This window comes from Cynoglossus semilaevis, chromosome 18 (assembly GCF_000523025.1).
Source record: "Cynoglossus semilaevis isolate Cse_v1.0 chromosome 18, Cse_v1.0, whole genome shotgun sequence".
Classification (NCBI taxonomy): Eukaryota; Metazoa; Chordata; class Actinopteri; order Pleuronectiformes; family Cynoglossidae; genus Cynoglossus; species Cynoglossus semilaevis.
The window spans coordinates 12,071,147-12,095,126 of NC_024324.1; the positions used below are offsets into that span (position 1 = coordinate 12,071,147).

The window sequence follows — 23,980 nt, forward strand, 5'->3', positions numbered from 1 at the left end:
ATTTTATATGAATATTTAAAAAAACAATGTTTTCATCGTGTTTTAGGACATAAATTTGCATTTTATGGCATTATGTTGGTTTTGTTGATTATTAATTTTAGATATGTGACAATTTTTGCCTAATAATTGGGTGATAAATGTTCAAATATTACCGCACACTTCGAGTACAGTTAACATGAGGAGCTACATAACAATAATAATAGGAACTCACGTGTGTATATCTTTGTTCATGAAAGTAGCAGCAGAGTGAGACCTCCTGTCAGCGCTCTGCTCTCTGTCGTTGGGAGTTGATCACCGGGTCTCACCTGTTGGGTGAGTTTTTTCCCGTCCGTTTTTTTTCGATCTGTGAAACCAAGGCAAACACATAGTTTTAGTTGAGGGAAACAGAGATCTTCACAGAGCTTTTCCGTGATGTGACCGAGGACAACAGCAGACAGCAGGTCGGTGACACACAAACAGTGGGCTAATGTGGAGTTTGTGGAAAACAAAAAGTTGCTAAACTCATAATGGCTGTTTCAGATGTTGCATAACAAGATTTAGAAGCAGGAGCAAGTTTCCTTAAACAGCTGAGATAAGATTGTGAACAACAGCCGCGCGTTTTAGTGTGTCTGCGTGTGTGTGTGTGTGTGTAGCAGCCAAACAAATGACCGCGATAGAAAGAAAAAAAACAACTGAAAATGAGGTTTGAAGGAGTAGAGATCAGGTTATATATCTTTTTAAAACCATAAAGCAAATGGACATATGAGTCTTTTTTCCGCGTCATTTTGCGTCACTTACTTTTACGCTGTTGTCTTTTCTGAGAACTCGCAGGCAAAATGTGACTCTTAACCTCCGTGGTTCCCAGGTGGTGGGCGGGGTTCTCCAGGGGTCACGAGGTTTCCGGGGTAACACGGCAGCAGCATGGCTGAGGAATTTCACTAGTGATTTATTTTACATTCACACCACAGTGAAATAAATTGATTATAATAATTTCTTTGTCTAATAATATTATATTTTCAGGAAATGGGATGTTTTTTATGAGTTTGTTTATGTCAATAAAACAAAACTGAATTACGACTTTATAAGTGACAGTGTACCTCAGTTTTAGCGCATTTGACTGCACTTGAAGAGGTCCCTGGTTCAAATCCAAGTGTCCCCTGTCCCGTGTGTAGCATGCCTAAAGTGTGACCTTTGCACAGTAATTTATAGTACTTTATAAGTACAACAGCTGTTTTCTTTTTAATTATTCCACAACAGGATCTTTTAGAACTTTACTCATTTACTTACCAGACTAAAACCAACACAGATTAAGGTTAAGTTTAACACAACGCCCCAAGTTGACCTTTGGTGTCAATCCTACTTTGAACGACGTGTTTTTCCTTTAAATAAGTGTAGGGATAAGGAGTCGCAGTTTCTGTGCACAGTCAACAGTTACCAAAGTCACGTGACTCTCATCTAGACCTAACTCACGAGGGCAGAGTTTATTTCCTGTTCTACGTCTCGGTTAAACAAGAAGACAAACTAACTACATTCAAATAATTCATGTTTAACTCGACGTTGTCTCCCTCGGTTTTCTTTTTATTACGTTTTGTTAACACCATACAGACTGAGAGTACTTTAAAGTGCTGCAGAAGTACTTTAGAAGGAAAAATCCACAGAGACAGAGAGGGAGGTTTTGTTGTTGTAGTAAGGTGTGGTATATGATTGACCAGTAACTAAAAAAAAAAACAAAAACCCAAAGTCCACTCACTTGTATCAGTGTGTCATTATAGAGAAGGAATGCAGTCGTGTTTATTTAACAGAGCTTGACTTTGTCACTGATCAGAAGAGCAGACGAGGAGTTAATGTTTGTGTTAATGACTGACCTGAGATCATGAACTGACAGGAAATCACAGCGTGACGTTGGTTCTGTCTCTGTCTGTAAAGTTACAACACATATTTCTTGTTGTTAAACACCATTTCACACTATGGTACACACTAGATGGTACTGTGTATGTATTTGTTGGTGTCCCAACAGCTGAGTCATCATCGAGGTGAAGGTTTCTTCTTCTTCACCTTGAAATGATGCAGCACATTCACAGCTTATCACATTGTATTTATTTCATTAAAGACAATATTTAATTTCTTTAAAACTGCATGTTTGTGTAATGGATAGAAGTAATAAAAATACTGTAGTAATAATTGTTTTGTGCCTTTCATCTTAAATAACACACCTTAGTCAGAATCTATCAGATACTATAAGAACAGATGTTTGAAATACTGTTACAACCTTTTCCCCTCCTGTCATGTAGACATCAAGAAATATAATGGCACTCTGCTGACGACTGACACTGACAGGACAGCACTGACGATCTCAACTGGTACAAAATGTCTCTCCTGGGCGGATTAGTGTCGGAATTAATTATGGATGCTGCATTAACAACTGATGATGCAAATGCAGAGCCAAAAGCCGAAGGAAGTAAGAATCCCCCAAAACAGGAAAATGACCAGATAACAGATGAAGAGTATGAGGAGGAGGAGGAGGAGGAAGAAGAAGAGGAGGAGGAGGAGGAGATGTCCAGGTCTGCTCACCTGGAGCCAAGCACTTTACCATGGCCTGGAGACATAGTCAAGAAGCCTGAGATGGACAGTAGTGATGGAGCCTGGTCAGAAAAAGGAGTGTCAGAGGCTGAAGAGAGGGACACAGGGATCAGCCGAGGAAGTCTGGACCTGTCTGAGAAACGGAGTCGGACGAAGAGTGACAAGAAGAGCAAGGACAAGTGGAGAGAGAGCATGCCTGAAGGGGAGAGGTGGGAGGAGATGGAAGTGCACCAGGATGATAAAGGGGGAGGCTCGCAGGCAGACGATGAAGAGGAGGAGGATGACGATGAAATAGGTTCCACTTGGACGTCAGAGAAAACCTCTCTGGGCATCACTCCTCGAGTCACAATACTGCGTCAATCGTGCAAAAAGGTTCCCGAGGAGAGTCACGTCTTCATTGACAAGTACCCTGAGAAGGAAAGGCAGGTGGAACCCGACCTGCCGGTGCAGGACCAGCCACAGTGGACGGAGCAGGATGACAAGTACTGTAAGTACATGATTTCTAACGCAAAATATTTACTTATGAGAATGTTTGGGGGCATTTTATTGCATTTGGAGGCATTTTAGGACTTTTTCTTTTTCAGTTTTGACATTTCAAAATGTGTTTTTTTTCTTTTAAACCTCTAAGTTTTCATATCAAGGGTCTCGTACTAAATATAATAATTCTCTTTTTTGCAGACCTGTGCGATCATGCCTGTGGTGGAAAACTAGGGATGGGTTTGTCCTTGGCTGTTGCAGGGATTCTATTCCCTCTCATTGTGTGGGGGGGCTATGAACTGCTTCCATTTGACCTACCACTGGTGGACACTGCGCCCCTAAGGGTGATTTACACACTTCGCTGTGCCTTCTTCGCTATCATCCCGATCCTGCTGGGTAAGGCGCTTTTTTAGTAAGTCTCTAAAGTGTAAAAAAGTTTAAGTTTAGCTCTAAAGGTTTGTCAGACTTTGTGCAATTTATCAAAAAAGATAAGTAAAAATTAAACCTTAAATAAATGAAAATGAACTAAACTTGCATTTGGTAAAAAAAAAAATTACATTGGCTCTCTTCGTCCCACAGGTGTCCTGGTTCAGGGTGTGGCACGTCTGCGGTACAGTGAACTGAAGCCACTCTATCAAAACACAATGGTGAACAGGGAGGTTGCTGTACACTGGCACTTCGTCAACGAATCACTGGCACTCTTTATTTTTTACTTCATTCAACTGGCCGTCATGGCAACCTACGTCAGCCAGGACATGGTCAAACTGGTGCCACTGCTCACCATCATCTTTGTCTTTGGCAGGTAGGTTCTCGACGTTGAGTCATCAGTGCGGGCCTCCACAGTGGTTTCTTGCCCTTGACTGCACAGGTGTTAGTTAAATAACGAAAATAAATAAAAATTAGTAAATCTAAAAATGTTTAAAGTACAACAATGTGTAGCCTGAGCAGAGTGGTGCAACATGAAGTCAATGAACACGAGTGTAGTATTTACTGTATATTAAGGTTTGGTTTATTGTGTTTAAAGGAGCTACTGTACTTCCTGCTTTTCTGAATCAGACCACTGTAAAAACTGTTGCTTTTTCATATTTCTCGTGACATTTCCAAAACAATAATTAATAGGGCATGTAAATATGAGAGTAAAATGGAAACTGACCAGTGCTCTTCCCTGTGCTCCAGGCTGATCTACTGGCTCTGCCTCTCTCTGGGCAGCAGCATCAGGGCCTTTGGCTTCGGCTTCTCCTTCTTCCCAATAGTTGTGATGTTTGCAGCCAACATGTACTTCATTTGTTCATCGGTCGGACAAGAGGCGGTTTTTGACGTAGAACCACCTACAACAGCTCCTCCTCCCAGACAGAGGTTTTGGGGTTAAAAGAAGGATGAAGAACAAAGATTACGAGAGAGAAGAAAACAGAACAACTTAATGACAAAACCTGCAAGGCAAATTATTTTGACCTTTTTTTAATTAGTTACCCTGGTAATGTTTACTGTCGGGGACCAGTTTACAACTTAATAAATAAAAATGTGTAAGCTCTCCCTGAGCCGACCAGCTTCATTCTCTATTCTCAGTAGAACTCACGTTTGTCACGAAAGGTTGATGTTGTAAACAATTAAACTTCAATGTCTGAAGCCACATACTGTACCTGATGTTGGAGGGAACTCACACATGTTGTCAAAGGTCGAGGGTTGCAAAGAACAACAATTTATCTTTCGCTGTTCAAAATGTACAAGATGATTAAATCAAACGTGTAACTGTGTTATCTAAAAATAGTGACATCGAGGGCAACTGGACGGAAGACGTTCCACCTCTCATCCAAGAGGCTTCTTCAAGAGGTGGAACGTCTTCAAGAAACCTACTGCGTCCAGTTGCCCTCCATGTAACTAATTTAAGATGACCTGGATGACAGAGAACACAGACAAGTAACTGGGTTATGTGTTCAGAGCCAGAGCTGACAACATCTGGGTGTTGATGCATCATCAGTGGGCGTTGAGCTGTAAGGCAATTTAATCACATCTAAATCGGGCAGCGGTGTTATCACCACGGCCACTAGCAATGCATGCAAATAACCTTTACTGTTGGGTGAATTCATTTTCTTACAAATTAAGCGCCTTTAAAGCATAAGAAATTGACAAAATTGTTTTTCAGCGTCCGGGAAGAAAACCAAAGCACACCATAGATGACTTCACTCAATTTGTCTATTTAATATATAAAATACGGTAAAACATACGCAAAAAAGGATAAGGTTTCAAGGGACTTGGATACTTTGGTACAACAAACACTTTTTGTAAAAGCGGTATAGAATTTCAATAACATATCAGTGCATACTTTGTATATGAAAATATACACAAATTGTATATCATTCTCAAAAAACAACAAAAAAGAAATATTTTCTTTACAACAAAAACCCGAAAAGCAGACTAGCTCAACACAATATATTAGCTATAAATTTCATCTTTAGTATTTCATATGCTACATTATTCTGAGTTGTTTCAGAACTCATTTGTGATGCATGACCTTTATCATTACGGCAAGTAACATAACGTTTGTTGTCACCCATGCATTTACAATTTTCAAATTTCATGAATTACTAATTTCTGCTGTTTCCCGTTTTTGCTTTTTTTTTTAATAAATATATTCTATATTTGAATTACAATTGCAGCATGTAACTGGTGTTTCCTTCCTTCATTGCATTTGCTAAAACCACAACAACTGATCGTGCAATTGTCAGCGAGGTGTTTCCAAAAAGGAACCCAGTACTATATGTCTATGATAAGGTGAAGTAATAAAGAGAGAACGAGAGAGAGCGCGCGAGAGAGAGAAAGAGAGAAATGTAAAAACAGTTGGCTATTCTACACAAAATAGCAATAAAATAAAAGCTCCATCATAATATCAATAGAATAATTAGACAATGGAACTGTCACCAGCACAAATTAATCCAAAAATAGTGAGATTCTAAAAAACATTGTACACAACAAGAAACAGGGTGCAGGTTTTTCCGTTCACTTCTCATATATAGATTGTCTGATGACTACACTGCTGGATCGGCCACAGAACCCTATTGTACAGGAACAAACCTGCCGCAGGCAGAACTCAGAGCCCGTCAGTGTGGTGTCACATTTCAGTCCACAGTCGACGCCCACAAACACACAAAAGTATTACTTTAAAGAGAAATCCACGTCCGTAAAAAGGACTGAGCTAACGTCGGTCAGGAGGCTGGTGCCAGTCGAGGTTAATCCTTGGAACATTAGAAAATGCTGAATTTCCCAAAGGAAACTCCTATTGGATCAATTAAGTTCTCTCAATCTGTCAATCAATCAATGCCAAGTTTGATGAGAAGATACTTAGTTCCTAAAGCTGCAGAAAGTATTAAACATGTTTTACCTTTGTGCTTAAAAACTGATCCACATGGATTTTCAAGACTATTGAGAGACGCCATAGTTTCAATTCCTGAAGTCAAGAAGCCAGTTGGACTTTCTTCAACCTCTGATGAGAGACTTTTGCTAAAGAGGCTTCTTCAGAATTTGCCTCCCTAGAGGCTGTCTCAGGTCAGTGTTGGACAGTGATTCACTGGTCAGACACAAGAGCATCTTCAACAACAGACTATTCCACCAAGGTGAACCAAAGAGCACCACAGTAAATCATTCCTGCCTCTGGCCATCAGACTCTTTAACTCTGGCCCCTGTGTGTTAGTGACGCTACAACTAGCACAGTAAATTGAAACAAGTGTGTAAATGTGCTAAACAGCACATGTGCGGAAAAACCTAAATATTTCTATATTTCCTATAAATAAGTATACTTCTCCTCTTTCAGAGATGCTCCTACAGGAGCAGCTGCAACACAAACTACTTCCTCCAGGGGTTCAAGTTAGTATATCTGATTCTCACCTATGAAACCTCATCAAACTGGGCCACAGCATTAAACCCACCGTTAAACAAAGAGCTCTTATTCAAATTTAAATCAGTTGATGTCATCAACTTTCTCATGGTGAATTCACATAAATGACTACAGCTGCCAGCCCCCTTCTGGCAACACTTGGTACAGCATTTCTAGGAGCCCTTTTTATTTTTTTCCACATATTTCCAGTCACTGTTTCATTCCAACTGAAGGTAGGTTTGAAGGTGATACTGTGACCGAATGTTAACAGAACCTCAATGTAAGTGCATTTCTGTCAAGAGTTAAAATGCTGACGTTCAAGCTCAACATGAAAAAAAAACAAAAAAACACAGACTTTTCTAAATCTGTGATATCTTCTCATCAAACTCTGGTGGGGAAAGTCCATTTACAAAAGTGTCATTTTCATAATTCAGAGTGAAACAAGGACCTAGACATTAGTCAAACAGAACAGCTTCACACCACACTGTGGACGCAGAGGAGGACAACGCAGCAGATCCTGACAAAAACAGCCCAGAACTCTGATGTTAAACCTGTGTCTGTTTGTGAAAAGTCCTACAGCACTGTGATTTTTTTTTTTTCCCCAAACACAAAACTCACACTTTTAAAGAGTACTCATGATAAAAGCAGGCGCCTCACCCACTCAGACCTTAAGTGTAGCATTGCTTTAAGTAGAGAATCAACAGTCAACAAACATCAGCTGACACACCAGGCTGCACTAAGAGCATCGAGAGACTTTTTCTGTTTCTAGGCATAAACAACCGGTGTACACACACACACACACAAACGTACACACACACACCCTTAACTCACACACAAACCTGAAATGGTTTGGACAAAAACAATGAAACCACAAACGAACACAGCACTTGTGAGCCAATCGCTTAAAAAAAAAAAGGTGTAAAAGTAAAAGGCATGAACTGTTTTTTTGATGTGGGACACATGTAACAGAGCTCTGTCAGTCATGTGAGTGCATCTTCTCCGAGTTCAATAGAAGTGAATGGCAGTGCTGTAATGTTGTGATGAGCGTATAAAGTGAGGGTGTCCACTCAAGTGTTGGGAGAATATAATGACACCACAACCAAGCAGGTCTCTGTGAGTCAGAGACAGAAAAGTCAACACAAGCATAAAGTAGTTTTCACTGAAACAAGTCTGATCCAACAGCACCGCCAAATGTGGCATGTTAAAACCCCTGCACCGTAGTTCAGAAACATATCAAATTCACACACTCGTACGTATATGCAAACAGATCCACTGAGAGTCAACACATTGCTTGTTTTTAGGGATACCTAGCATAGTCTATGCAAATATATTCATATGTACATACGCGTGGTTGAAGCTGAAAAGCTATTGTTACTTTGTCATCGACATGAAGCCGTAGAAATAATCTGATTCTCACCTATGAAACCTCATCAAACTGGGCCACAGCATTAAACCCACCGTTAAACAAAGAGCTCTTATTCAAATTTAAATCAGTTGATGTCATCAACTTTCTCATGGTGAATTCACATAAATGACTACAGCTGCCAGCCCCCTTCTGGCAACACTTGGTACAGCATTTCTAGGAGCCCTTTTTATTTTTTTCCACATATTTCCAGTCACTGTTTCATTCCAACTGAAGGTAGGTTTGAAGGTGATACTGTGACCGAATGTTAACAGAACCTCAATGTAAGTGCATTTCTGTCAAGAGTTAAAATGCTGACGTTCAAGCTCAACATGAAAAAAAAAACAAAAAAACACAGACTTTTCTAAATCTGTGATATCTTCTCATCAAACTCTGGTGGGGAAAGTCCATTTACAAAAGTGTCATTTTCATAATTCAGAGTGAAACAAGGACCTAGACATTAGTCAAACAGAACAGCTTCACACCACACTGTGGACGCAGAGGAGGACAACGCAGCAGATCCTGACAAAAACAGCCCAGAACTCTGATGTTAAACCTGTGTCTGTTTGTGAAAAGTCCTACAGCACTGTGATTTTTTTTTTTTCCCCAAACACAAAACTCACACTTTTAAAGAGTACTCATGATAAAAGCAGGCGCCTCACCCACTCAGACCTTAAGTGTAGCATTGCTTTAAGTAGAGAATCAACAGTCAACAAACATCAGCTGACACACCAGGCTGCACTAAGAGCATCGAGAGACTTTTTCTGTTTCTAGGCATAAACAACCGGTGTACACACACACACACACACAAACGTACACACACACACCCTTAACTCACACACAAACCTGAAATGGTTTGGACAAAAACAATGAAACCACAAACGAACACAGCACTTGTGAGCCAATCGCTTAAAAAAAAAAAGGTGTAAAAGTAAAAGGCATGAACTGTTTTTTTGATGTGGGACACATGTAACAGAGCTCTGTCAGTCATGTGAGTGCATCTTCTCCGAGTTCAATAGAAGTGAATGGCAGTGCTGTAATGTTGTGATGAGCGTATAAAGTGAGGGTGTCCACTCAAGTGTTGGGAGAATATAATGACACCACAACCAAGCAGGTCTCTGTGAGTCAGAGACAGAAAAGTCAACACAAGCATAAAGTAGTTTTCACTGAAACAAGTCTGATCCAACAGCACCGCCAAATGTGGCATGTTAAAACCCCTGCACCGTAGTTCAGAAACATATCAAATTCACACACTCGTACGTATATGCAAACAGATCCACTGAGAGTCAACACATTGCTTGTTTTTAGGGATACCTAGCATAGTCTATGCAAATATATTCATATGTACATACGCGTGGTTGAAGCTGAAAAGCTATTGTTACTTTGTCATCGACATGAAGCCGTAGAAATATAGAAAATGTCTTATTTCCTTTCACTTTTTGAAACACGGCAAAGAGCTAAAGGTGTGAGAGAGAGAGAGAGAGAGAGTGAGAGAGAGAGAGAGATAAAGGACATCAAAGCTCTTGTATAAGGAGTGATTTTTTTTTCTTTTTCCTTTCTACACAAAGTCAGAGTTCCTACTTCTGGACGACTAACAGACCTTCAAAACAGATTCGTTTAAATACCAACAGATAAAGAACACTTGGACTGAAAGAACCAAATACTTCTCTACCTTTAATAAAAAGCCAGCACAGGCTCCAAAAACTCACATCACTACAATTTTTTTTTTTTTTTTAATGGATGGCGTCTACTCCTGGTTATAAAGTCCAATGAGAGGCTGCGTTTCTGCTGCAGCGATTTTCCACTCAAATTCCAGAGGAGATGAGGTGAGAGGACGGGAGTCTGAGGAGGCGAGTGACGGCAAATGTAATGTCTTAGATGAGGTGAGGAGGACGAGGAGGAGGAGGAGACTGATGACAGCTTCACTGTCTAAAAAGCAGAGACAGTTCATGGGCTGTGCCAGTTTTTCATGAGTGACCATTTGTCAGTGTCCCTGCTTGGGTCTGAGAGGCATTTGGCATTTTTTTTGTCATCTAAAAGAGAGGTTGATATTGGCACTCTGGCAAAGTGCCATAGCTGCAGAGTGCCACAAGAGGGCTCAGGGCCTGTTGAGGCTGGTTCTCTAACACAGAGAGAGAACCTGTTTAAGTCTAAAGTTTAATTAGTGTCTCCATCCTCAAATGGGTTCACATAAAAACTAATTTCCAATAGTGCAGTTTGGTAGAAGGGGCAACACACTGTCCAGGTGGATAATGAAGAGCAGGAAGTGGCCAGTCATACAGCACAAGTCCAATAACATGAACAAGCCACCGATCCCTTAGGAGTAAATACATGAAGCTAATGCAGAAACTATGTGAAAAGAGGGATTTTTTTTTCATGATTTTGTTGTTTCTATCAGGAGAAATTACAATTCTGGAGTCCATTCAAGCAAGAAGGCTTTAAAGTCTAAAGTCTACTGTCTCTCAAAGGCAGGGGATTAAATATCCAGGCGAGCACTAACGCCATTCTCTCCTCAGTACGATCCTACAAAGATTTTCTTTATTAAGTCAATTTTATTTTAACAAGTCTAAGTGACGCTTAGTTGTGTTTCTTTGTGAACCGAGGACGATGGAGGATAATAGTGTCACGTGGCAGTGTGGGTTGGGGCAGTGGGGGTTTTAAAGATGACCTGGGGTGTGTTGTGTGTCTAAAGTGTCACCATAACTTCCAGAGGTTGTGGGGAGCAGTGGGCTGGTGCTGGTGCCTCTATGTGACCCAGGCGTCCAATCTCATACGCTTTATGTTTCCTCCCTCCTGCTCTGAATCGCCTGATGCCCTCAGGAGCTCAACTGAAGGGCTGTAGTCAGGGGGCACAGATCTGGCTGCAGAACCAGGGGCTCCAGCTCCACCACCACTGCCGCCGCCACCTCCTCCTCCACCACCACCACCACCGCCACCTCCTGCAGTACCCGTGTCATCCCGATCGCTCCCTTCAAAAGAGCTGGCGTTACTGCTCACACTGTCTGCAGGCGAGCGACCGGTCGGCAGCTCCAGACAGAGCAGAGAGCTCGGGTACTGTGGTGGGGCGGTCAGGATGGATCCTCCTGAAGTTGAGGACGGCGTTGTGGAGGAAGGCGCGGGAGGAAGGGGGGTGCTGCGATCCCGGCCAGGCGAGACGGGCTCAGATTTGATGCTCACACCAGAGTTTGTGTTGACAGTCAGCATGGCACCTTGAGGTAACTGAGTCACCGGCCTGAGAACAAAACCATGAAGAAAAGGAAGAAACATTTATCTTTTATATGTGTGGAAAATTATGGCAGAAAACAATCACACACACAAAAAAAAAAAATCAGCCATCGACTAAAGTATCAAAGAAGCAGTAAAGCCACTTGTGTCAAGACAAAATAAATCCACATTACGAGGCACAGCACCCACAGGGAAAAGCCACAGTCAATAATTCAACAGTCCAATCACTTCTGATCCTTTTCAAAGCAGAACTAACATCCTCCTCCTTACTGCTCCCTAAAGAACAACAGAAAAGCCCAGGAAGCATGAAATGATTTGTGTGACATCGTGACTCAGCCATGACGTGAAAAAAAAAAAATACAAATGATAAACACAAAAATCTTAATCTCAGGTTAGAGAACATGGAGGAAACCGGAACTCAGTCTCTTTCCTGTTTGACTGCAGACAGCACGGCACATGCTTCGAGGCAGCCAGCCAAAAGCACACAGACACACAGGAAAAAGGAAGTGTGATACAGTACCGGCCCAACCACTCATCTCTACCCAAGAGCAGGTTGGACGGAGAGCCAACACTGTAGGGAGGAGAAAATAATGTTGGAGCCAAAAATCAAAGAGGAAGAAGTGGATTAGGAGGCATGTGAGGAGAAAAGTGTGAGAAACATTATTGCATGAAAAAGTGTCTTCAAAAAGAGCAATAATGTTCATGACTTGCAATCAGAAACAAAGACAGACTGATCTGCTCAGAGGTAGTTCCTATTCGACTTTAAAGGGACAGACACAAAACTGGTCTTAAGTCAACCAGGGTCAGAAGACCAACATTAGTTGTAGGAATAAAATTATTATTAAAAATGCTCGACGTGTTTTTGTGAAAAGAAAATAACATTTTTAGATGCAAGAGATGCTCATCTTTTTACACCAAAGTCCAAAGAAGTAATTTTACTTCATTAAAGACAGAGGTTGTTGATCTGCTCCTGTATCACTTATAAAAGTACAAGTTTCACTATGATTATTTTTCAATCCTGGTGCACTGTTTTCACCTCAAATCTGCTCTACCTGTTGTCTGAACTCACTGGAAGCCATGTTATCAGTGACAGGATTAATGTCTCAGACTGGCTCTAAGATTCGATTCCCACATTTTCATTATTCATGCTTGATTCAGGTCATGAATAAACAATCTGCTACAGCGAGAAGAAATAAATTTAACCTTCAATTTCTTGGCTCATGCTCCGATCTTCTCCAGTGTTAATACAAGCCTGGAGTTAAAGTGAGAATGAAAAGGTCTGCTTTATCTTCAGTTCCTGTGTTGATGGTGAATTTATCTGAGACCCTTTAGTTTTTGCCTTAAAATATGTGCACGTTTTATATCTTGCTTAGGTAAGTGAGATCAGCAGACAGGGTTTTCCTGAATATTACCTTTAAGTACTCTTACAGTGATAGGTGGAGACAAAATACCTAGTGCTGAAAGTAGATAGTACTACAAATACTGAAAAACAAAGTAGCGAAGTAACAAAGCAACCACAAGCAGCTGAAACTATTTTAATGGTGTTAAAATCCCTGCCGATATTAGTAATACACTGCCAATTCTGTGAATTCCACAGTATCTCTTCAACTATGTTATTTTCTACCGACAAATACGGCGTGAATTATAAGTACTGCTATCTGTTAGGTGTTACTTTTCTCAGTAAACATAGTGTACGGTGTCCCACAAGGATTAAAAAAAAAGAAAAGAAGTAAAAGCAAAAGCACAAACATCTAGGACAAGCTTCTCTGTGACAACACAGAGTCTAGTGCGGTTTCTAATTTAGGTGTGCATTAGTCTTGTTTGTGCTGATTGTAGCATTTACAGTAGTTCATGTTTTTACAGTGTTGAGCTCTTCCTCAGGCATGTGTTTGCTCCTCAGAGGCCAGCTGGTTTTAGCATGTTAGAAAACTGCAGTGTAGTGAGAATAAAGTAGGAAAATAAACTGTCAACTAGGAATTAAATAGTTACACACACACACACACAGATACAGTAGATAACAGTGTTTGTCTTGGAGATAAATAATGTTACTCCCCTTTTTATGCTTTAGCAAAATGTTATAAAATGTCCATAAAGTAAAGTAAAATATTGACATTATAATTTATTAAATATAAATAGTTGTCAAGTTTATAAAAATGTTAATTTATTCCTAACTTACATGTGATAAAGTGTCAACTGAGGAAATAAATAACATTTTCTCCATATGTTTTAATTAGATCTAAACCTAAGATCTAGACCTAAATATTTTTAGCTGAGAACTAAAACAGGCAGTGTAGCTAACAGTGTGTCGATCTTACACAGACTGCTGGACAAAGCAGCGTACTACCCCCGCCCACAGACAACTTCATGACATGTCACAAACGAACAAACACACTAGCAGTGGCTGTTCACCTCAGATTGGCAGCCAGACTGGACACCTGGCTAGACAGCTCGCTGCTCTGTTTGTCCACACCCCACATGCTGTGGACAAGAGGAGAGATGACACTTGAAGGATGTGGTGTTCAAACCACCAAAACCCAAACAGAACTTGTTTCCAGTTTGACAAATATTCCTAAATTAAGGTTACCATTTGTTTCATATTTTAATTTAGATGAATTTGAGAAATTACTTTTCACAAGATCATTTGTTAATTTGGACAGTCCTTCCCTGAATAAAAGTAAGTACTGTTATCACCTGGGAATTTGAAATGCAACAACCTAATTTTACTGTAAATGTTAGACCTAATTTTAAGACAAGATTAATTTCTAAGCTCTTAAAAAACATTATCGGACATGTGTAACGTCACCTGTTAAATGTTTAAAGTTCAAACGTTCATTGCTTCTGACTTGATTTGTTTGTTTTTCTGTTTTTCCTCTGTTTTTCTTCGACTCCTTAAGTCTCTCCTCTGTGAGAAGACAGACTTAAACACTATGTGCTGCTGAGGTCCATTAATGGCAGAACACTGAGTCATGTTCAGATTGATGTTATGAGGATGCTGAGATGGTGGTGAGAGATCGAGTCACTAAGGAGAGGAATGTGATTTTCTTGCATGATATGAAAATCATGCAAGCTGCCTGGGAGGCTCAGTGATTAAGTATTTCAGCAGATAGAAAGAGAGAAAAAAATCCCTGAAAGTTTAGCACAGCGGAGATGCCTCCAACATCACCAGTTTTGAAAAAAATATATAAATAAACCACCGACTAGAAAACGAAGGCAGGACTTACACTAAGTTACTGAGTGATGCAAGACTGAACTGCTGCTGCTGCTGCTGTTGTTGCTGTTGCTGGGATTGCTGGGTTACAGCTTGCTGCTGTTGCCATGAGGACACGCTAGTTGACAACAGGGCACCAGGTGAAGCCAGAGCATGTATAGCAGTGATATCTGCACTGGTCAGCTGGTACTCTGAAACAAGATGAAGGATCGAATAAGTCAAACAATACTTCAAATTCTACTTTCTAAATCAGACATGTTTATACTACTTATTATATACTACTATACACTTATTTTAAATCTTGTACTCCAAAACATGCATCCAGTGACCTGCTACTTTGTAACGGGAGATGAAGACAGGAGTGACTTTTAAGATCACCTGTGTTGTATGCAGTGGGCATGGCAGAGAAGGGCAGCCCCTGAGCCAAGAGGCTTGGTGTGGCTACAGAGACCACTGGTGTGGTGAGGGACTGCGCCACCTGGGCTCCAGCTGCCAGCCTCTGGGCATTCTGTCGGAGAAGAACAACAACATGTCAGTTCCATCAGGTTCAAGGTTGGGCAAAATTAACTCTGTAGGCAAAAGCCAAAATGCCCTTTTTTTCCCAACGTGAAAACTCCAGCATGCTGTGAAATGACAATGTGGCTGAAACCATTATGACATACTGTCACGGTCAACGTCAGAACCAAACAGCTTTACTCTTGGGTTCCTAGAGACATGCATCAAAAGCAGTTGGTTTAATGGATCATAGTACTTCAGATTACATTAAAGGCAAAGCACTTGGGTTTTTGATTTGGTTTATTACTTATTCATGATTTCTAAACAGCATTTGCACTTACTACAATTAATATTAACATAACATTTAACAATATTTACATTTTAATAATGCCTTTATTTACAGTTGTTTTTTATTTTACAGATTGACATTAGTGATATTTTGTGATTTCTTTTTTAGAGCAGGGTCTGTCTAATGTGGAGCCAATCACATTGTGGTCAAACCTGGCACCCTAACTGTGTTTCTACATTAGAGCAGATATTTAATAAAAAAAACTAGACAGTATTTCTCAGACAGAGCTGCAGCAGACAGACTGCTTGATCTGTGAGGATGCTGCTATGAGGTTTTATTACGACAGTGCTGTTCTGAAGGACACAAATCTCTGAAGGAGCACAACACACCAGAGCCTGTGTGGCTGAGTTATGCCAAAGATAAAAGCAGGCTGTGGTTCTCTGCCGCAGGCAAGAAGACAATACATCTGTATATAAAAGGCCAAAAATGCAATAATTCTGGGGTGGAATTATGGTTATATATTGTGAGGCTAATCATCCAGGGAGGAAACATTCCAGCAGAGTTATGAGTGTTGTGCTACACTGAGGGGCGGGGGGTTGGACAGGATAGACGAACCAGTAGTATGGAGAAGTAGGGAGGATGGAAGTGCTCAAAATGAATCACCATCCTGTGGAAAATGAGATTCCTGCCTGACAAGTTAAAAAGATAATCAGCAGCAAACAGCGGTCAGAAACCACTGTTGTCTTACTGACAAATTTAAACACTAAAAAGAAGTGCAGTCAACCGGAAAATTGTGTAATTTAATTCTGCTGTGACTTTATTATTTTGGGTGTGAATAATGGTATTCCCCACATGACACATTCACTTTAAGCTATTCTTACATTTTAAAGCACCATATTGAGGTAATTTCAATAAGAAAAACAACAGAATTAAATCCAAACTGTATTAGTTATCACCAGATAAAACCCAATAGGGATTCATATGAAAACAATCTAACAGGATGCTTTAAGTTTTACTACTATTTTAACAATGTATTCTAAATAAATTGAGAATAAACATATTTCATGGGAAACCATCATAGTTTAATAAATACTACATTGCTGTGCTTGATGCCTTTAATGTAATTCAGTTATTTTCATAAGAACATCTCTGAGGGAACTTCCACATGAAACATAAAAAAGGTTTGAGTCACTGGTTGTATGTATATGTGTGTAGAGTATTTCCATCTCAGCAGCTCTGTGTAGAGAAAAAACTGTCATTTTTCATACAGTTCTGTCAAATTGTTTTTTTAGGGTCAAGTTTAAATTAGATTATTGGACATAAAACAAGTACATTATTAAATATAACAAGCACCAACAAATGACACTTTATGTGCACTCAAGTCTCTGCTCCAATATTTTTACATTAATAAAAAAAGACTATATAATTAGTAGTGGGGAGACAAGGGAGGGGTGAAGAAAAATTATATAATTAGTAGTGGGGAGACAAGGGGGGGTGAAGAAAAATTATATATCTTTAAAGGAGAGTGTTAATATTGGTTAGTCTTAATTTACCCTCACAAGTTTTACTTCAGATATGTTGTCAAAAATACATATATATTTATAAAAGTTGACGGGAGTGAGTTTCTTTTTTCATCTTGATGCAGGTAGTAGGGAATGCAACCACTTTTCATGTGACTTGGACTGAGAGACATGCACTTCAGAAGATGTTTCATGTGGACGGTCCCTGATTATTATTGTATAAGGTGAGAATGGGAGAAAGTTGCTGTGAGGGTCAGTGGACAGAGAACAGCACCAGGCCAAATGAAAATAGGACACTCATGCTTCGAGTGACTTGGTGGATGAAGATGGTCCTTGTTGAGAACTGATCAGAGCACTCAAGGAAAAGTAGTCTAGTGATCACTGTGAATGTTGATAACCATACAGACTTTTTGACATTTTCACTGATCAAAATCCTAAAATCATAAATTTAAAAAGGAAAATGGAATAACCATGAGTTCTGAACAACATGCAGTCAGGCTAAAACCACAAACTGTTGACTATTTTATTATGTCAGTGGACCAAAACTAACAACAATGACAAGCTCTTGTGCAGAACTATATTCATGCTAATAATGTGTGGACAGCCGATAATCATCGACTCATGCGACTGACTGACGTGGCGGAAAATCACCTCATTTACCAATTCCAGCTCCTCCTCTGTCTGCAAAAGGTGGTAACAGAGAGGGTTACAGCTCTGACTCTGGTCGACCAAAGTCATTATAAAGTTAGAAAAACAGCAAAAAAAAAAAAACTTACTTAGAGTCATTCCACCAGCTTAGAACTTTGTTTAGCAGAATTTACAGAGAAATAAATCTGTGAAACCTGATAAATGAGTGGGACTGTGTCAGAGAAGATTCAATGCTGTCACTCAGCCTGTTTACATTTAACGCGGATCACCCCAATGTTAATAGTCTTCAGTTTCTCAGTAGCTTTTAATCTTATCGCAAAATGTTCCCAGGCAGTTTTCGTCTGTGTCTAAGATCAAAAATGATCTTTGATCCCTGTTCTTAAATAATATTTGGCTCTGTAGCTGCCAAATAATAATTTCCTACGGGGTCATCTTGCAAGTGACACCTTTTTTATATTCTCAGTCATGTGTGAGAGAAGCTATATGATTAAATCAGCTTTTGAAGTTCCTAAGAAAATAGGAATTTTAGTCCATAACAAGGCAAACTCTGAGGCTAAAGGAAGACAGTGTGATATCATTAAAACCGCTAATGATTCTGTTTTGCGGCGGCTACCACTTCCAACGTCAAGACTGAAGCGGCAACTGGGTTTTACGCTAATTATATTGTCAAACAGGGGCTTTATGCCGAATTTGGTGTGTTTTTACCACAAAGATTGTAGAATGAGTCATGGTCTACAATGGAAAATACCTCAGTGAGACAGTCATTCATTAACCCCATATAAGATCAATTTTAAAATGAGTAATGAGCGACTACTTTAAGTATTCATTTTTTTAACATCAATCCAGATTATTTTACAAAATTAACTCCATGATTTAAAAATTGTGTTTGGCCAACTTCCTACATGTATTCCTCTGCTTTTCATGCTAATCCTTGATGATATCTTTCCTATTTAAGGGGTTCATTTTACACCTTTTTAGGGTTAATAAGAAGTGGAATAATTTTCAATTGTGGGTCAGAATAATAACTAAAATGCTCCAACAAAGCATGGTTAGGCTCACCATCTGCATGAGGCTCTTTCCACCCTGTGAGGTGATAACTCGGAGGTCTGGCTTGCGGCTGTTGACCATCTGGGGGCTGGGAGGTGGAGGTGGAGACTTGGCTGGAACTACTTTTCCCAAACTGTTGCCGTTGGAAACAGTGAGGAGGCCTGGGGAGGCCCTGGCACTGGTGTATCCATTAGCTGTAGGGGAAACAGAGGTGTGAATGGACAGAAATCATTAAGGGAAATCGAACAGGTGAATGCAGACAGTGGGGCGCAGGCACTGAGTGCACTCAGAAAATTGTTTTCAAGTGTAAAATTTAGGCAGAACTACTTCTACTAATTCACTGCTGATGTTACGGCGGCAAACTGAACGGCTGTAGAGAAGAACCTTGGAAATACAAACCAGACAACTGAAAAGCCTTGGTGATGAAAAGGGAAAGACTACAAAAAAAAAATCAGTTTCAATACAAATGAAAAAGAACTCACGGACAGGACTTGGGCATCCGCCATTTGAATTATTCAGGTCTCCGCCAAGAAGGGCCCCTGTTTATATAAGAATTAATAATAAAGAAAAATATAAATTAAGGAAATGATCATGACAAGTCATTAACAATTGTTTTTATATTTTTTGTAGTTATGGAGTAATGAGATGTGACACTTTTTCATACCAATTGAAATGGATTGTAAGGTAAGGTATCTAGTTTTTCAAATCTTATTTTATACAAAAAAAAAAAAAAAAGCTGGAGATTTAGAACATAAATCCTTTAGTAAAAAGTCCTCAATGTAACTATTCAAGTAAGAGGCAGAAGTTAAAAAGGCAGTGTCAAGATAAATGACTAAATAATGATTATTTTCAACAAGTGAATTTTCTCAAGAGGACTTGAATGAAGCCACTAACCACTGAGTGTCCCTCACCTGCACTCGCTGGTCGCTGTGGTAACCCAGGAGACACGGTATTTCTCTGAAGAGCTGGTTGCTGTGGTGACAGGAGGTGGGAATCGGTGAGCGGCGATGATGTTACATAGGAGGTAGTTACCAGTGCGTTGCCAGGGTTACTGAATTGCAGTGTGCTTTGACTGGACGCCTGGACGGTGACTGGCATGGAGAAGGTCTGGGGAGGAGCTGTTGACTGCTACAAAGAGGGGGGAAAAGAGCTTTGTGATTCTGAGAAGGGACTGAGGTTGCATAGTTCTGTACATTCACAAACATTACACAACATCAAAACTGATCTCTGTAACAGTGGGGTCTCAAAAAAAAAAAAAAAATTACAAGGACCGAGTAAGAACCTTGTCAGGACAAAGGGATGGACACAGCAAAATCAAACAATAAGTAAATAAAGAACATCTCTCTAAATCTATTTAAGTATTAACATAATCACCTCGTGAGGATTGAGGAACCTTTTTTTTAAGCTTTCATTAAAATTTCTCTCAAGCAGAGTGGATCATATCTACAGTTTTTCTGCTCATGCTGTTTACCACGTGTTACGTTATATCAGACTAAACACATCACACTAAGGGTAAGCAATTTTTACACAAACGATTTTTAAAACAGAACACCAAACAAGAAGCAACCGCAAATAAGGAAAAAAGAATATGTGCCCTTAAGATAAGAAATATTCCCCTGAGATGCACCAGACCTTCTGCAAAGCACACACTGAAAAAATGTGAAGACAACAGAGGAACTTCACATCAGTAGCTGTTTCCTGTAGACACACTGAAGCCAAACAGAGGACGATTACAGACAAATGTTTGAACAGCATACAGTGAAGAAAAGCAGAACAAGAAACATACTGCGTGTGTGTTTTTGAAAACGTTACTCCTAACACTTTGTGTTTAAAAAGGGTTAGGGTTAGATTTAAGATTTAAAGTTCATTAGATGCATTTTCAAAGAACAGACCATAGTCCACGGTTCTTAAAATAAATGCTTTTTTTCATCATTTGGCGATGATTGTGAACTTTAAATACCTACAACAACAAAAGCAACAATACAGAAGAGAAAGTAAAGATGAGTCAGGATTTGCTCAAGAAATTAGATGAACGAAAGAATGGCAGCAGGGATTTTGAAAAAAAAAAATCACATACAAAATAATAATGAAAAAGACTTTCATGTGATAATCTGTAAATATTTGTGCAAAGCATCCTTCACAGGTAGTGCATTTAATCGGAAAGTGCTACACAAGGCACCAACAAACTAAAGCTGACCACAAAGATCAAAGTTAACCTTTGCACAGGCTCTGAAATGACAACTACTGCTGCTTTTAAAATTACAGGTAGAGTCGGAGACGCTGGTGTTCCAGCTATGACAAACACTTCACAGTACAAAACCAGTTAGAACATTAACCGTCAAATGCAGGTTTGATGACTTACTCCATAGCGTTTGAAGAGAACATCCAGATCCTCTGTGGTCTTTCGGTACTTGTCATCATTCAGGGGACTCTGGTCGATGGAGTCTTCACCGTCAGGCTCTGGACTGTCACAACCGTTGAAGCCTTTCTTTCTCAAAGTCTATAAAAGCAGTTTGGAAATAAAACAGTCTTTAAAACATTCCACTCTTTTGGTAAAACTGGGAAATTAAACATAATTATGGTACAAACTAGGAACAGTATTTTATGGTTTTTTATACTAAGATTGTGATGGATTTAAAGATAATAAAAGAGTGAAAGAGTAAACTCAGTTTAAAATAGCTACATCCAAGTTAACTTATAATAAAAACATTATGGCCATTTTGCAGGTGCCTGCTGCATATTTGTGAACCCGCCCAACAATATTGAGAAGAGTAAGCTGTATAAAAGCAGAAAGAGCGGAAATGTGTGTAATTACTAAAATGCATTCAGTGGACATGAAACTGCACGCTAAAGAAACAAGCACCAATTGACTCAAGAGTTTCAGAACACTAGCTTTATGTTCCACTGTCTTCATGATGACTTAGCAAATTTAAAAACGCCTAAAGTTACCTTCTTTATTAAAGTGTCTTTAATATTAATAATATTATATGCTAAGAAGACCTCAAGCTTTAATAAAAGCTTGTTAAAATTCTCTGCAGCACCACACGGCATCCTTTTTTGCTGATATTGTTTTAATTTTAACTTTAACCTTAATGGAGCATTTCTAAGAGAGAAATAAATGGCAGCCTTTTGTCATAACAATTAAAGAATATTTTAGGCATTTGTTAACAAAAATATAAAGTGCTTCCTCACTCAGCAGTGAGTGGACAAATTTAAATAAGTATTGAACTTTACCTCAATGATATCTGCATTAGTCCGGCTCTCATGAGGCTCATTGTACTCTGTGTACTTGAGTAAGACCTTGTCCATATCAGTGCTGGCATACTGGAACAGCTTGTTGGCATGGTTGAAGATGATCAGAGCAATCTCGCAGTCACACAGCACACTCAGCTCATAGGCTTTCTTCATCAAGCCAAACTTTCGCTTTGTAAAAGTCACCTGAGGATAGAGAGACGAGGAAGATGGAGAGGAAAAAACAAGCAAACTTGTGAGTTTTGGTTTTATGAACTGAAAGTATTTGTAAATGCTACGACTGTGTGTTGTGCATTGCAGAAAACAGTATTTATACAGTCAGAACATCGGGTTGTCGTTTTTTAAATTATGACACCAGTGTTGCCAGATTAACTGTTTGGTTTTTTTTTAAACACAAAATTGGATTAAGGGTAAAAATCAAAACCACGTTAAAAATTAAAGAGCAGAAAGAATGTGACAGTCTGTGTTATATCTCCACTGCTCTCTTGTTAATAAAATATGCTGCTGTCAGAACAATCAGTGAAATACACTGGAGTCCATTTCCAGCATCAATAATGTATCTGTTTTCATGCAGAACTACAGGAAGAGGAGGGCAGCCATCAGACTCATACTGTGGCTTTTAATCGATAAAGGATCGCTGATCACCATCCCTGATGTGAAAGTATCCATTCTATTAACGAGTGAACCTATTTATCATTAATGCAGTCGAAGCAGCAGCTTTGAACTTTGACCAGTGCGTAGTTTTACCTTTGACTGGATGAGTGTGTATGGACTGCAAAGTGCAAATAGAAGTAATAGTAGTGCTGCCACAAAGAATTTTGTGAAATGAATCAGATTAAAGATTTAAACATATTTTAGTGAGATCAGAATGACACCTGCTGTTTTTATAATAATTCCCATCCATCCGCTGATTGTTCCTCCAAAACACAGTCAAGCCACAAGTTTTATTTTTTCACAGAAGCACCTTGAGTTTAGGTATCTTAGTCTTTGGAATGGTTTTGTGGAAGGTTCAACTTTGGGTTGGACACCCATCTTGTGAGAGACAAGCCTTACCCAGTAGTGGGTCTAAGGGCAGCCATACTGAGTGACAATTGTCAAATGGGTTGTGTGGGACTGTAGACTGATTAATATTGCTGAGGACAAAGGTTTCACTGACGTTTACAAAGCAACTCAACACATTCTATCCAATCCATCAACTCTATGAAGAAAAATTGAGGGTTAAACTTGCATATTTTTATTCCCGTTTTTATTTCACTAATCCATTCGAGTCACTAATAAAAAAGAGAAACACAATCTTCTGTTATTTATCTGTCTGTTCCAGCAATATACAAGAAAAAGTTGGGTTTTAGGAATGGTAATTAATCATGATTCATCTACAGCTACTTTGTGATTAATCAAATTAAAAGCTTAAGTAATTTGAGAGGCTTAGAAATGACTGTTGATGCAGTTTTTCCCACAGCAGCCCATGTACGTGAAGTTTAAACACAGGCTGATGTCCACAGTGGCACAGTTAAAAACCCTGATGAATATGAATAGGTTGGAGTTAGTTCTAAAGGTCAACTGTAGACAGGATTAGTCCTTCCACTGTTTTTTTCCAGTGACCAACTGGTGACTGAAAAGGTGGAAAGACTTCTATTTTAAATTCAAATGCATTGTGATATAAAGATTCCACATGATGCGATTTTTACAGTGGTTGTTTTGGTTCTGCAAATGAGCAAGAGTAACCATCACCACTCTCCGAAAATGGTACATATAATATTTTCTGTATACAGTGGACCGCGTCTCGAGACAGGACTAGGTTAGCTCAAGTGACGCTGACATTTAAGGCATGCCTTGATGGTTAGCAAAAAACAATAATTGCAAGGAAAGCCAACCTTAAAACAACAAATTAACATTTTTGCAGGACAACTCATCCGACCCAGACCAGAACACCAGAGGAAACTTGGTCTGGAGGGAGAAAGAAGCTACACAGCCCACAGCTGTGATT

General features: G+C 39.5%; 2 protein-coding genes and 1 long non-coding RNA gene across 16 annotated transcripts in view; 1 reads left to right on the plus strand and 2 right to left on the minus strand.

Moving 5' to 3' along the window:
* Window positions 1–279: 279 nt before the first annotated feature.
* Window positions 280–3,670, minus strand: LOC103394562 (uncharacterized). Of its 5 annotated transcripts, none has more exons than XR_003052776.1 (4): window positions 3,594–3,658; window positions 1,845–1,897; window positions 778–904; window positions 280–343 (listed from the first exon to the last, which is right to left on the minus strand). It is a non-coding gene; the product is annotated as an uncharacterized LOC103394562 (long non-coding RNA). The 5 variants fall into 5 exon arrangements; XR_003052775.1 differs by lacking the exon at window positions 3,594–3,658 and adding an exon at window positions 1,077–1,168 and having other exon boundaries at window positions 1,267–2,261; XR_003052774.1 differs by having other exon boundaries at window positions 778–1,897; window positions 3,594–3,670.
* tmem79a (transmembrane protein 79a) lies at window positions 303–5,414 on the plus strand. Its single transcript, XM_008331930.2, has 5 exons — window positions 303–440; window positions 2,271–3,046; window positions 3,238–3,432; window positions 3,616–3,838; window positions 4,213–5,414. The coding sequence occupies exons 2-5, from the start codon at window positions 2,347–2,349 to the stop codon at window positions 4,403–4,405; spliced, it is 1,311 nt and encodes a 436-aa protein (XP_008330152.1). The 5' UTR covers window positions 303–440; window positions 2,271–2,346; the 3' UTR covers window positions 4,406–5,414.
* Window positions 5,415–5,608: 194 nt separating this feature from the next.
* Window positions 5,609–23,980, minus strand: part of LOC103394559 (myocyte-specific enhancer factor 2D homolog) — a 56,985-nt gene continuing 38,613 nt past the window's right edge. For 2 of the 10 annotated variants that reach the window (XM_025065386.1, XM_025065387.1), the window contains 11 exons: window positions 21,976–22,179; window positions 21,104–21,241; window positions 19,653–19,869; window positions 19,224–19,280; window positions 18,754–18,935; window positions 15,121–15,250; window positions 14,756–14,933; window positions 13,944–14,012; window positions 12,055–12,105; window positions 8,325–11,541; window positions 5,609–6,918 (listed from right to left, as the gene is read on the minus strand). In XM_025065386.1, coding sequence (XP_024921154.1) covers window positions 11,055–11,541; window positions 12,055–12,105; window positions 13,944–14,012; window positions 14,756–14,933; window positions 15,121–15,250; window positions 18,754–18,935; window positions 19,224–19,280; window positions 19,653–19,869; window positions 21,104–21,241; window positions 21,976–22,179 — 1,713 coding nt within the window. In that variant the 3' untranslated portion in view covers window positions 5,609–6,918; window positions 8,325–11,054. Of the gene's footprint in view, window positions 6,928–8,324; window positions 11,542–12,054; window positions 12,106–13,943; window positions 14,013–14,755; window positions 14,934–15,120; window positions 15,251–18,753; window positions 18,936–19,223; window positions 19,281–19,652; window positions 19,870–21,103; window positions 21,242–21,975; window positions 22,180–23,980 lie in introns of all 10 variants that reach the window. The other 8 variants (XM_017041250.2, XM_025065385.1, XM_025065388.1 and 5 more) reach the window with 7 other exon arrangements.

Bases quoted from the DNA above. Each gene is read 5' to 3' on its own strand.
- tmem79a (XM_008331930.2), top strand. From the start codon at position 2,347: ATGTCTCTCCTGGGCGGATTAGTGTCGGAATTAATTATGGATGCTGCA. The intron at 3,433-3,615 runs GTAAGGCGCTTT...TTCGTCCCACAG, and splicing joins TATCATCCCGATCCTGCTGG to GTGTCCTGGTTCAGGGTGTG. The intron at 3,839-4,212 runs GTAGGTTCTCGA...CCTGTGCTCCAG, and splicing joins ATCATCTTTGTCTTTGGCAG to GCTGATCTACTGGCTCTGCC.